A 14,136-nucleotide genomic window follows, 5' to 3' on the forward strand; every position below is an offset into this window, starting at 1 on the left:
ACAAAAACAAAACAAAACAAAAAACAAAAACAAGCCAAGCCACAAAAACTAAAACTGAACTCCTACACTTACAATGAGAAGAGAGCATTCTAGAGAGAATCCAGCTTTCCTTCAGGACCCCCAGACATGGCTGGAGAGACCTTCTGTCACATGTAAGTGGCAGCACTCAACACAGTCATTGCTTCAATTCTCACTTTAAGTATAAAACATTACATTTCCTAAATATCTTTATAAGAAAGTGACTTTAATAAATTAAACTAAATTAAATTGGAAAGTAACACACATTTCTTTACAGAAGAATGAAATTAATACGAGTAAGAAACAACAGTGTAGTGTGTATAGGTTGTACTTTGATCTCCATGCAACTTTTAAAATAAGAGCTGAACCTTCTGATATTTCAGTCAAAAAGCATAATGTGCATAACGGTACATCTCATTTCTACTGCCTAAGCAGAAATCAGTAAGCAGAAAACTTATTTTACTGGATGTCTCTTAGTTATGGATTGGAAATTATGACATACCTAAGAACAACTATACAAGTTTGGACCAAAGGTTCATCTAGTCCAATACGTTATTGCTCACAGTGATCAAAAGGAGATTTTCAGAGAAGAGTTTAGGATTAGAGAAAGCATACAGTGATACTTCCTTGTAGTAGGATTTCAGCTCTGAAAAATCATTGGGAGGCAAAGGCAATGTTTTAGTATTTTCTCCATCTAGATAGAGTTTTCTTCCATGAAGTTGCTTAATTCAGCTAATACAAGCTTTTTGTATCCAAGACATGCTGAAACAACCTCCCCAGTTTAACCCCACTTGTGTAAACAACCATTTCTAAAAAGCTATGAGATAGTGCTTCACACAATGACCCCTTGTTCTTGTATGGGAAGAAACAGTGATATTCATCTGGTTTCCCTAAGAAAATTTTTCAGTTGTCATATCAGATCAATACACAACAGCAAAATGGCCGCAATCATCTCACTTACCCCTCACAAATCAGATAGCATCATACTGAGGCTACAAATGAGCCAACAGCCTGAGCTGTTCAATTATCAATTCCAGTTAATACAAAAATAAGAGTGCTTCTTGAATACCTGTCGCTGGTTTTCTGTCTCTAGCCTCAATCTGGCTTCTACACATCTTCTGGTCTCCAGGAAGGCTTGACGTTGTGCTCTGTCTGATAGGTAGCTAATGAAGATTCCTGCGGTGTTCATACACATAAATAGCACTGCCTGGGCCGCTATCTGCAACAAAAAACAAGCATGATTTGATCAGGTAACAGAAGCAAAAATATCTGTTTAAATATGAAGGGGGAATGAGAATGTGGCTCTCCAGTCATGTTGACTGTAAAACTAAAAGGCTATGAAAGTTTGCATAGAGGAATCCCTTGGATCTTAATTAAAGGCATTAAATATATAAAATTCTCTCTGCCTTGAGGAAGAAGTATAAAGTATTTGGGGGCATTAAACTCTAATTGAACCACAAATGATGTTTCCAAGAACTGACTCATGGGGCTATAGTCAGGAATGATTACAAACACAATTAACAATTTGTTTTTGCACTGCCTCTTCTGTAGAAGTAACTTTTTGATTTGTCTTATGGCTAGTTTGAGAGCAAAGGCATATTAAGGAAAACAAAGAGTGCCAGTTAGCTAAGAATTAGTATCAGTTATAATAGCTATTCTGTTATTGATCAAATCAAATAAATTCATTTTCAGCTAGTGCCAAAGTACAAGTTTGCATGATCTGAATCCTGAACTATCCAACAAGAGAAGCTGAATGCATAACCAAATACTTGCATAACCTATGCCTGTGTACACAAGCCTTTTATTCACCAATGCTTACGTAAGAGCTGCACTCTTTCCTTGTAGAAGGTGCATCACAGCTTCGTTCATTGAGACATGAACTTAAATGATCAAGTGGGAGTGGATGGTTGGGCAGTTTGAATTCCAAAGGCTTGTTTGCTTGTCATTGATACCTCTCTGTGTTCTGTTTATTTGTACGGCATAGCATATCAACAAGTGAGGAACTTTCAGGAAACACAGTAGGAAATGTATAATACTTGCATGCATTATAGACAGAAAAGAGCCCTGCAAATTCAGTTCTTTATCCAACACCTCATTGCTGATATATGTTACAAATTTATGGGAAGTCCTCTCAGCTCTTGCTTCATTCTGTTTTTAGGTTATTTTTTTCTTCTCTCTGTCATGGTGCAGTCAGAGCCACTGTGCTAATGAGGTGTCACTAATTGTGCCCCATTTTTCAGGGTTGCACTACAGTCCTGGTGACAAAGCAGCTGTGGACTACATTACCCTGCATGCCAGCATCACCTGTGAGCAGAGATGTCCAGGTTCTGATACTTATGCACCATAACAGCGAGGGTCATTCTTATAGGATCATAACAACATTAGAACTGCCATGCAGTGATGGACAAAATGTTCACCACTCTGAATCCTGTCCCTGATTGCGAATTACAGAGAATGCTTAGGTAGGAGTGCACGGACAAGTCAAGTGCATTAGAATGTATTTTCTAAATTGTCCTGAACACTCCACCCAACTGTGGCTGAGGGATATCATTGGCTAAAAGTTGTATTTTTGTAGTGTTATCTGATAAATCAGTCGCACCAAGATCCAACTTCTGCTTCTTCTAATAGAAGAAAACATTTAGAAAAACTCCTAATCTTGTTGTGACGCTGTACCTTAGATCTGCAGGTCTCATTCCTCACATTCAAGTAGTTTACAAAAGTGATATCTGATATCAAACCAAATGCATTTGGCAGAAACATCAGCTTTATATATTCCCGTATTTCTGAATTTGGAACATTGTTCTATGATCAAACAGGGAATTCATTTACAGTTTATATGCCATGATTAAATAAGATTGCATATCCTGGCTCCATCTGAAGCTCTGCTTAGTCTTCGCCAATAATAGACGTCTAGGACAAGCTTATGAGAAATAGGGTGTGATTAGCATGATCTTTGCATCATCCTAGTTTCCAGGATCTTGTTCTTTACAGCACCTGTAAGCTGGAGGTGGCATACTCTATCCATTTGTTTAGCAACCCCTGGTAGATCAACTGTGTACATTTTTCTCTGATATTTACCTGAAGTTATATCTTTGGCCCCTACTACATCCAATGGCAAAAAATGCCTACCATTTAATTAGGCACTTTCTGTTTAAAATTTTTTTTTTTTTTTTTTTTTTTTTTGCTTTAGTTTGCAACCTTATTACTTTGAGTGCTCCATCATGCTTATGAGACACAGTGACTAATCATTTCCATTTCATCTTCCTTTCAGCTCCCCTGATTTTATTGACATACAGCATATCTCCTTGCAGCCTTTATTTTATTTAAGGGAGGAACTTAAAACTATTTATTCTTATTGTGTTTGTCACCATCCCATCTCCTTGTTTTCTGCTTTCCTCTATCTCACCACGGTTGACTGGAGATAACATTCCCCAGACCAGCCAGCTTCCAGCAGACACTTTCCACCTATGTTCCACTATATAAAACAGAGAATACAGTACTTTAGCCCATGAGATAACTCCTTCCTGCCACAGACTGCTGGTAAGTGGGTCAACAAAGATGGTGAAGGCTCTGGAGGTCAAGAAGTGTGAGGAGCAACTGAAATCCCTGTGTGTGTTCAGCCCAGAGCAGAGGAGCTGATGAGAAGCCTGATGGCGGCTGCAGCTCCTCACAGGGAGCGGAGGGCAGCGCTGAGCTCTGCTCTGTGTGACAGCGACAGAGCCCAGGGAACGGATGGAGCTGTGCAGGGGAGGGGCGGGTGGGGGTCAGGGACAGGGTGTGCAGCAGGGGGTGGTGGGCATGGAACGGGCTGCCCAGGGCAGTGGGCATGGAGTGCAAGAAGTGTCTGGACAATGCTCTCAGACACATGGTCTGATTTTTTGGTGATCCCGTGTGGAGTCAGTAGTGTGACTCATCCTTATGATTCTCTTTCAACTTGAGATATTCTGTGATTTCAGGATTCTATGATTCTAAGTGCATGACAGTCCGACATGAAATAAGACCAGTTTGGACTGTGCCATGCAGCAGAACAACAGAAGTCAGCTGTGGGTGGTTGGAGTAGTCAGCATTTCATATCATTTTGACTGACCTGAGGATAATCTATACTCACATGCCAGAAAACTTATGGTTTAAGATGAAAAAAGATAAAAGTATTTTACAAATTTGAACTGTATATTTCAGTGGTAAAAGCAGTGGCAGAGTATTGTGGTTTGCTTGCAAATTCAATTACAACATCCACATGCACCCAGTTCAGTCACCTGTCTCTGCTAATACTCAGGACAAGTGCCACTCACTTCAGCAGATCGCCTTCAAGCAAATGCAGTAGAATTTGGACTTCAATTAGATTTCATGAGTCCATAATTTGATTTGGATAAAGGGAATTATGGAAAACATGCTACAGGTAAAACTGCAGCTTACTCAGAGGAAGAATTTGTTTTTCTTATACATAGTAGTCTGCTTGAAACCAATCTGAGGATGAAAACACAATGCCTTGCAAGAATACTAATGTGTGGCTCTTGTTAATAAAAAGAAAAAAAGAAAAAGACATAAAATACCTCAGTCCCTCATTGTCACTCCTTTCATATGCAGTTTACAGTGATCAATTCCAGAAGTCTTGCAGGATTTTCTATTGCATGTCAGGGACACAAACCAGGACAGACTGATTTTGTAAGATATACACAATTTTAGACCAACTGCAAGATAATCAGGAACAGCACAGTAGGAAAGCTGAGGTATAAGATGAAAAAAAAGAAAATCTTTTCAAGACATTTATAAGCCTTTTAGCCTATTTTTACCTCACACAGCACTCAAATAAGCAGCTATAGTAGAGATAGCAAGTGATCTTAAAAGCATGAGTGACATGTTTTGATATTAAATAGGTCTCTGGGGAGGTCTGCTTCTTAAATATTTAAAAAATGCAAACAAAAGGTAGTCATCACTGTGATGCTTGGGAGTATCTACAATAGGACCCATGCTGTCCCTGATGATTCACACACGATCATCCATTCCCCTGTATTCAGTCCTGGTGAAGTCACACCTCAAGTACTCCACACAGTTTTGGGCCCACAGGAATGACATTGATGCCTTGGAGTGTATCCAGAGAAGGGAAATGAAGCTGTGAAGGGTCTGGAGCACAAGTATTGCGGGGGGTGGCTGAGGGAACTTGGATTTTTTATTATGGAGAAAAGGAGGCTCAGGGGAGACTCTTATTGCTATCTACAACTCCTCGAAAGGAGTTTGTTTTGAGGTGGGGCTTGGCCTCTTCTCCCAGGTAAGAGGTAATGGCCCTAAGTTGCACCAGGAGAGGTTTCAAGTTGAAAAAAAATTATTCTTAGAAAGAGTGGTGAGGCACTGGAACAGGTTGCCTGGGGAGGTGATAGAATCACTGTCCCAGGAGGTGTTAAAGAAAGGGTAATAGTGGCATTAAGGGACAAGGTTTAGTGGGCAGGGTGGTGATGGATTGATGGTTGGTTCACTGTGGTCTATTCCAACCTTAATGATTCTGCAATTCTATGATTCTATAATTAAACAGCAGTATAAATACAGCTAAAGAAAGTTACTTGACAAGATGATGCAGACGGTTAGAAGCAGAGGTTAAAATTTTTACTCCAAAACTGCTTTTCCATTTTTCTCATAGGAGGTAATTGAAAGTTTAGTTCACTTTAAATAGAAGTTAAATTTATAAAGTGTCCATCATGCCAGCAACTCAGGGCACTTTGCAAGTCAGTGTGATAAAAGAAAAGCCAGTGGAAGAAGAAGCTGATCGGATTAGCTTAAGTTTAACATTGACAGTACACACAGATTCAGATTAATTCATTTGTATTTCATTCATCATATGAAAAGGGCTTTGCCAGGGCAACTGAAAAAAGATAGCATGTTGTATTTGGAACTACTAGATCTCAGACTAAGAAAAAATTAAAAGGCACTGGACACAACTGGTTGGGTAGAAGTATTAATTGAGGTTGGTACTGTATAGTAAAATAAGGAACAGTTGAGGTAGAAATCATTAAAAACCTTCTAAAAAATATATTGCAAAGTGACTGGTGAATCTCAGTCACAGAAAGGTTATCATGACAGAACTGAATGTAGCTCAAGAAATGGAAATTCAGAAGGGCACAGGTGAGGGAGTTTGAGCTGAGAGCAGAGTTGGGCTATGTGTAATGATCCGGGGGCATTTCTCCTATTCCAAGCACCAGAGTTTGTTCTGATTTGGACTTAATTCTGTTTTCTGTGAATTTACGAAGAACAGAGAATGAGTTAGAGAAGAGTTTGCAAATGTCAAATTTTAGATCTTCAAAAATCATATCTGCAACGTGTTTAGGTTTTATTATGTTTTCTCTTTGAAAAAGTTCAATTGTCCATCAGGGAATGTAAATCCATAAAGTCAGCAGTATAATCTCCTAATTCAATACTTTCTGAGACCTGCCAGTTATGGTCAGTTGTGCACTGTATAGTACCTGACTGAGTTCAGAAAACTAAAATAACCCATAACCTGAAGTGAAATGAAAACATAACAAAATTCAACAAATCCTACAAACTGGAAATATGTTGGATGGTTAGAAAAACCTGAAAGAAATTCACTACCACAGATTATCTTCATCATGATTAGTACAGTCAGTGGTAGGAGATATTCAGCAGAACAGGCTGAGGGAGCTGGACTTTGTTCAGCCTGGAGAAGAGAAGGCTGCGAGGAGACCTCATTGCAGCCTTCCAGTATTTAAAAAGAGATTATAAATGGGGAGAATCAACTTTTTACTCAGGTGAATAGGTGATAAGACAAGGGGGAATGGTTTTAAGCTCAAGGAGGGAAGGTTTGTATTAGATGTCAGGGGGAAATCTTTCACAGAGAGAGTGGTGAGGTGCTGACACAGGCTGCCCAGAGAGGTTGTGGATGCCCCATCCCTTGAGGTGTTCAAGACTAGATTGGACAGACCCTGGGAAATCTGTTCTAGTTCCAGATCTGGAGGTTGGTGGCCTTGCCTGTGGTAGGGGAGTAGAAACCTGATGATCCTTGAGTTCCCTTCCAACGCAACCCATTCTATGATTCTATGATTCATATATAAAGCAAATGGAGAGGAAGAAAAGAAAACTGAAAAGGTCCAGAAAAAGGTCTGAAATGTGGGAGAATGCTAAACATCTGTTTTACCATCTCAGGTGAAAAGAGAAAACTAATACTCTTCAGCAGGTAATTTAGATCTTCAGTATAGAAACAGAACAGTTCTGGGGCAAATCTCACCAAAACACATCTGAAAAGTAAATAAATCTCTAGCTGAACATTGTCAAGGAAGATTAACATTAAAGAGCAGGAATTTCATTCATTCCTGAAATGAGCCGGTGGAAACTGTTTAATTCTCTTCTTGTCTGGCTTTCTAGTTTAGGATTTGCTTCAATGACAGATTGGAGTAGTTCCTGGTTGTTTTGGGAAGACTAGGAAAGTAAAGCTGTTGTGCATCTGTAAGAGTGTTTTCAGCATGTGCCACATAAAGAACTCGTTGCTATGGTAATTATTATTGGTTAATTGGGTTTAGAGAGAAATTTTGATTCATAATTAGTTGTTTAACTAAAAATAGCAGCTTGCCACAAGGTTGAATTTTTACCTAAAATGTCTCAAAAACCTCATTCCTCACTACCTTCTTTATCCTTGCCTTACTTAGGTTACTTACACAAAAAATAACTTAAGCTCTTATAAGAACAGATCACCAGAAACGAGCTGAGGGATGCATAAGAAGTGTGGGATTTGAAATCAAAATTCTGTACTTTGTATAGAACAGGAACATCTGGCAGCATAGACTCCAGCACTCTCTCACTGCTAGGCTACAGCAAGCTTCTATTTCCAGCTGAGACCATGGTTTTATGAATCAAAGCTCTTGGCAGCAAAACCAGTACTTGTATCTCTGTTCTGCCTCTTGCCCACCTTGAACCCTCAGCACAACTTCCCCTTCGTAAAGCCAGATCAATTATCTGTGGGACCCTTCTGTGAACTGTATCAGGGAAATGGGCCAACTTAAAAAACAAACACTTGCCATTGGCAGTGATTTTCCTATCTAGAGCAGTTGTCTGATTGAGTTCACATCACATCCTCCACAGGGAGAAGAAGCACGTGAGTATTCGTAGTTGGTACTGCTGCTAACTCATTAAACTGGAACCTTTACTGCTTTATTGTTAAGCCACCTTGTAAGGAGTTTTCTTATTCCCCAGGTTCACTTCAACTGGCTTCTGGGATTCTGCTAAATGCTACTGGCCATGATAGATTTTTCGATGTCTTAGACTATCAGCGCTTCATCAAAATTTACTGGAGCCCCACCTGCTCCACAAAGGTGCCTTGTGAATTGTTGCTGTGAATTTCCAGAAAGCTCATCTGTTCCTGATCCTTTATCCAACTGTACAACAGCTGTTATGATGCTGCTCGCAGCTGGAGTGAGTGCTGAAGTATTTCCTATCCAAATCTCCATAATTTACTGACAGGTGGGAATATAACATTTACCTGAGAAGACAGAGAGGAAGAGAGAGATACAGCTTATTCATAGTAAATTTAGACAAGTACAGACTGTGATAGTTAAGAGGCGTGCTTCACTCCACCTACTTCTGGTTTTCTAAATGTGAAAACAGTATATATAAGCTTTTGGTATAAAGCTTTTGCAGTTTGAGCTGAGTTTTATAATTTCTTTATGCAAAACTCTCACAGAAAAATCCTTTTTTCAAAAACTCAGAACTTGTTTAGGCCATCAGGACAACCAATTTTCCCTAAGAAGTTTGTTCTTGTTGCTTCCAAAGTGAACACTAGAGAACTTCATTATGTACTTTGGATCACAGTCTGGCCCCTAAGGTGCAAGAAATCTATAGCATCCAAGACTTGTTGTCCCTGTCTACCAAACACAGAATGTATGTTAAGAAATGATTATAAAATCATAGAATCATAGAATATCCTGAGTTTTAAGAGACCCACAAGCATCACTGAGTCCAATTCCTGACACAGGACCAGCCAAACATCACTGGTTTCATTGTAAAGCATGTTAACACACCTATTGCTCCTGCACTGCTAATGATTTGGCAAAGACCAATCATTCTCCTTCTAAGCAATGTCATGTTTGTGCAAAATCAGTCATCCTAGTTCAAGACAGAATTCAGTAACACATATCTCTAATAGTCAGAATAAGAGATCTAATTTGCTATTAAAAAATAGCTATTTCCTCCTTGCTCATTCCATCTCACTGAATCCATTAGAAATGTAGAAAATTGAATGTTTGAGTAAACTGTTCAAAGGTAACTCAAACCATACAATTTGGCGATCAGCTATCAAGCATGTTTGGCAACACAGTGTGGAACAAGGGGCCTTCCAGAAAATTTGTATCATATCAGACTCATAAAAGCTGACATAACTTGAATGATGTACGGAGGCAATAGAGTGAACATACAACCTTACTGCTGTCATCGAGCAGCCCCAAATGTGAAATCATTTTCAGCACATCACATTCATCTCCCTTTGAGTTAGTGTAAAATTTAGAGTACAGACCTAACTTTAGCAACAGCAACAAAAAAATTTATTCTGTGACTTTTGGTAACCTTATTTTGGTGTTTTTCTTTTTATAGACGTTTAGCTGGCTGGACACTGGGATAATGTTAGTACTAGGATCATAGTTCATGCATACAGGTGAATGAGCAGAAGTGAGTAAATTATCTTAATTAGAAGCAGTTTTCCATGGCTGCAGGGGAGTCTGCTGGATCCTACCTCTGACCCTCAGCTAGGAACTGATCTTGAACTACACAGTGAGATCTGGTAATCGCATCTCATGTTCATACCACTCTTTCATCATCACTGTGCACACAGGATGCTGTTACAGATAGCTAAAATGTTCCTGTTCAGAACAATCAGTCTTATCCTCTGAGATGAATAACATCCCCTATTCAGTGTTTTGTCTGCTGGGTAGGTACATTCTCCCTCTACTCTCAGTAAAATGGATTATAGAATAATAAAAAAGAAAAAATCTAAAGTCAAACCTTCTAGAAGTCTTCACTTTATTCTCCATAAATGTCACCTTATTTAGTATGCTTAAATGTAGAAGGATCAAATGAGAATCTCTGTTTTCTTTTCAAAATACATATGTTGCTCTGAAGGTAATGCCTCCTATTAATTTCCATGGAAATTACAACAAATAAAATAAGAGCATAAAATAACACTATTTAAGCGAGCAATTTCTTATCTACAAAATACTGTTTTTCATCATAGTCACTACCATTACATACATATTTTTCCCAGCACTGAACAAAAGCCTGCATTCTGTAATTGTAATAATCTGCCCTAGTTGAGGTGACCCATTGCCATTGTCGCCACTGCTAGAACACACCACCCCACCCACTACCTCACTGTGATGACATCCACTGTTTGGTTTCCTTTAGTGTTCAGCAAGTATCAGTGAATGTCAACAGAATATTGACAGAAAGGTTCAATCCCCTACTGCCATACCACCAACATCTGCTTCTGATGTTGTGGACCAACATAATAAAATGGGGGACATTACTTTCTAAGCAGCCCTAGTATACATAGATTTCAAACTGTAGTATACGTAGTACAGAATTCCTTTAAATTACTTGAGATATCTAACCAAGAGCAGCTTCTGTAAGAACCCATAGAAACTGATGAAAAACAAAGCACAATACCACACAAGTGCCTGTGTTCGTTGAAACTCACTCAAGTAGCTCATAGCAATCAGGGTAGGTTAGGAAACTGCTAAAGTGATGGTTTTTGGCTGCTCATTGCTCACAAGGGATTGAAAAGAAGTTATGGACTTTCCATTTCTACACATATGTATTTCAGACTTTTGAAGATCAGACTGACTTTTCCCTACACTTTTTTATTTTTTTATTTTTTTAATGCAGAAGTTGATGTCCCTAGCAAGCTGTATATTTACTATTCAAAACAAATGGAACAAATTACATTTGATAGAAGTCATACTCCATTTATAACCAAGGGAGAAATCGATTTTTTACCCTTACATTGCATAGATGAATATCTCCCACTTCAAATGCACCTGTTGGGAAACACACATCAGATATCACAGCTAACCTCTCAGTGAGAAAATCTTCCAGCTGCTATCTGTCTGAAAATGTCTGAGATCATCATTGGGCATAAATGTGAGTCTGGACAATCTAAAAAAAGGGATCTCTAAAATAACTTTTGGAAAATGTCCCAAGTTTTCTCAGTAGTTGTCTCTAATCTAATACAAGATAGCAAAGGCAGAATAACTTCTAGTACCTCCTGTATTGCATTATGCAACTGAACAGGATGCATGATGGAAAAAATATCACCAAAGCAGCTTTGCAACACTGAAAACAGTTTAACCATATTTTAAGGAAAACAGAATTAGGTAGTCTGAACTTCTACTAAATGGGTTTGTGATAGTGTTCTGCACAGCTGTTTTTATTGCTCTGGATAACGGCTCTTATCCGAAGTAGGACGTCAAAACTGAGTAAATGATAATTATGTTTGGAGGGCTGACAGCAGTTCATCTTTTCTGACACACTTTGTTGTTGTTTTCATCTGATCAAATGTTTGTGCAATCAGCAATTACCTGCAGTATGTACTCTACCCCTCTTCCTGATGGAACTGTCAGTTTCCATGATTTTCGTACAGGTGACCCTGATTCAGTGCAGTCTGCAGAATTACAACAGCCTGCACCAGAGAAGATTGTCTAGCTACATTGGGTCAGGTTGTACATGATTCCCTCTGAATTATCAAGCTCTGTCTATAGGCAAAGGAAGGATTTTGCAAATCATTTTTTCCATTTGGTTTTGCAATGGAAAAAAAGAAAAAAAAAAAGAAAGAAAAAGAAAATGTAAGACATAATGATCTTAACTTCCTTTTGGATCCTTTTTGAAGAAATGAAGACTGTCTTATGAAAGGTACACCAGTCTGGGTGAGACTAATAATTTTTAAAAAATAAACTGGTTTAACTAAAGCTGTACTGAAAATACTGTATGAAGAAGTAAATGAGGGTGTCATACTTTTTACTGTCATTTTCCAAATTACATGTGTTCTTCAAAGCCTTCTTCTACACGAATGGGAAGTTCCACTGATCAGATGTTTGTGTTAATCTGTTATACCTGCTGGAAAACAAACAGCTCCCCACAGATGTTCCTTTGTAAAACTATTAGCTTAAAAAAAAACAAACAAAAGCTGAAACAGACATGGAAACAAAGCTCTTTACACTTCATTGCCAGCATTTTTAGCAAAAGTCTGAGTTTTCCCCACAGCTACGCCTGTAACTAGCTGTCATTTTCACAGAAACACAGAAATACAGAAACACCAAGGTTGGAAAAGACTTACAAGATCATCCAGTCCAACCATCCACCTATCACTAATAGTTCTCACTAAACCATGTCCCTCAACACAAAATCCAAATGTTCCTTGAACATCTCCAGGGCCAGTGACTCCACCACCTCCCTGGGCAGCCCATTCCCATTCCACTGCCTGACCACTCTTTCAGAGAGGTAATTTTGCATAGACCACAAACACCATTAGAGATGGAGATCGCCCATTGAATCTACATCTGATTTCTGTGTCAGATCACAAGGGTCAGCTTGCAGACTGTGGATCAGGCTGTAGGTCTGCAACCCTAGAAATAATAAGGCAAATAATTATTCTATTTTTTTTCTTCCATGAATGCTTTGCTCACATTTAAACATATTTTTATAAAAGAGACCTAAAAACCACAATGAATGCAATTAACATTCACTGTATTTATTATTTCCTTCATGATTTCCTTTTGCTGTTAATTATGAGAACCATGAAAACCAAGGAACTGAGCAGTGTCCTCTCCTAGCGAAATGCTCAGAAAAATGACTGAGATTCTTGAATCTCCTTGATATTTTTGAACTATAAACATGGCAGATATACCTAAGGCCTGCCCTGACTTTGGAGAAACTTTGAGTAGCATAAATATAGTGGATTGTATTTTGACATTCCACTTTATGTTTACTAGACTTGGGAGTATGCAGAAGTTCAGGTATCCCAGGATGCACTAACAGCCAATACTGATATGACCTCAGGGAGACCTTGGATAGACTGCAGGAAACAGAATCATAAAATCATTAAGGTGGGAAAAGACTCCTAAGATCATCAATTCCAGTCTTCAGCCCATCCCCACCATGAACACTAAAACACGTCTCTCAGTGCCACATCTCCACGTTTCTTGAACACCTCCCAGTACAGTGACTCCACCACCTCCCTGGGTAGCCTGTGCCAATGCTTGCTGGATCTCTCTCTGACTCTCCTTTCAGATAAGGTGTAATTTGTTGTGCTTGGATCAACTCAGTTGATGTGTCTTAGGTTCTGATGTGATGTTAGAATGATTCTGAACAATCTGTGAATATATGCATGAGCCTGCATGGAAAATGTTAGGACAATGTAGCATGGGGTAATAAGGTCCAGGAGCCTTTGTCTTCTACAGCTAAGGTGAACACATCTAGGCACAGAAGCAGGTCTGAACTGTTAAGCTTTTTCAAGCTGTGTTTTCATCAAATCATAGAATGGCTTGGGTTGGAAGGGACCCAAAAGATCATCTAGCTGCAAACCCTGCCATGAACAGGGTTGCTGATCATTAGTTCAGGCACTAGATCAGGCTGCCCAGGGCTTCATCCAACCTGGCCTTGAACACCTTCAGAGACAGGATATCCACAAACTTCAATTTTATTGAAAACAATTTAATGCTACTCGATATTGTCTATAAAAGTCTCCTCTCTCTCCATTTTTTAACTCTCACTTATGAACTATGCTAGAGAAAAGACAGAGAAGGGATATAGGAACAAATGGAAATATACCGGACAAAAGCCCCGAAAGCATACAGCATTTCAGACCACAGAATTAATATTTTATCTTCCTGAGTTCAGCAAGGATAAACACTTTCCTCTGTGAAAACTGGGGGTGTTGTTTTACCATTAGTCATGGTGAATGCTTCAGTGTGGTGAGCTGGAAGTCAGAATGACATCAAAAGTACAAAGAGTGCTGTGAGAAAAAGTTGACTCAGTCCTTTGCATTGCAGAGTACGCCACACACAAATAATAAAGGATTAAGTTTCCTTCTGCCACTTTGCTACCATAGAGATGTGTGATGCAAGATTCACT

The 14,136-nt window shown here is 39.0% G+C and overlaps 1 protein-coding gene across 2 annotated transcripts in view; it reads right to left on the reverse strand.

The window, feature by feature from the left end:
• Positions 1–14,136, reverse strand: part of ADCY8 (adenylate cyclase 8) — a 119,990-nt gene that overhangs the window by 87,168 nt on the left and 18,686 nt on the right. For both annotated transcript variants that reach the window (XM_052704253.1, XM_052704252.1), the window contains exon 2: positions 1,088–1,237. In XM_052704253.1, the coding sequence (XP_052560213.1) occupies positions 1,088–1,237 (150 nt within the window). The remainder of the gene's footprint in view (positions 1–1,087; positions 1,238–14,136) is intronic.

Source organism: Tympanuchus pallidicinctus, unplaced genomic scaffold (assembly GCF_026119805.1).
Source record: "Tympanuchus pallidicinctus isolate F22 unplaced genomic scaffold, pur_lepc_1.0 scaffold5, whole genome shotgun sequence".
In the NCBI taxonomy this organism is placed as follows: Eukaryota; Metazoa; Chordata; class Aves; order Galliformes; family Phasianidae; genus Tympanuchus; species Tympanuchus pallidicinctus.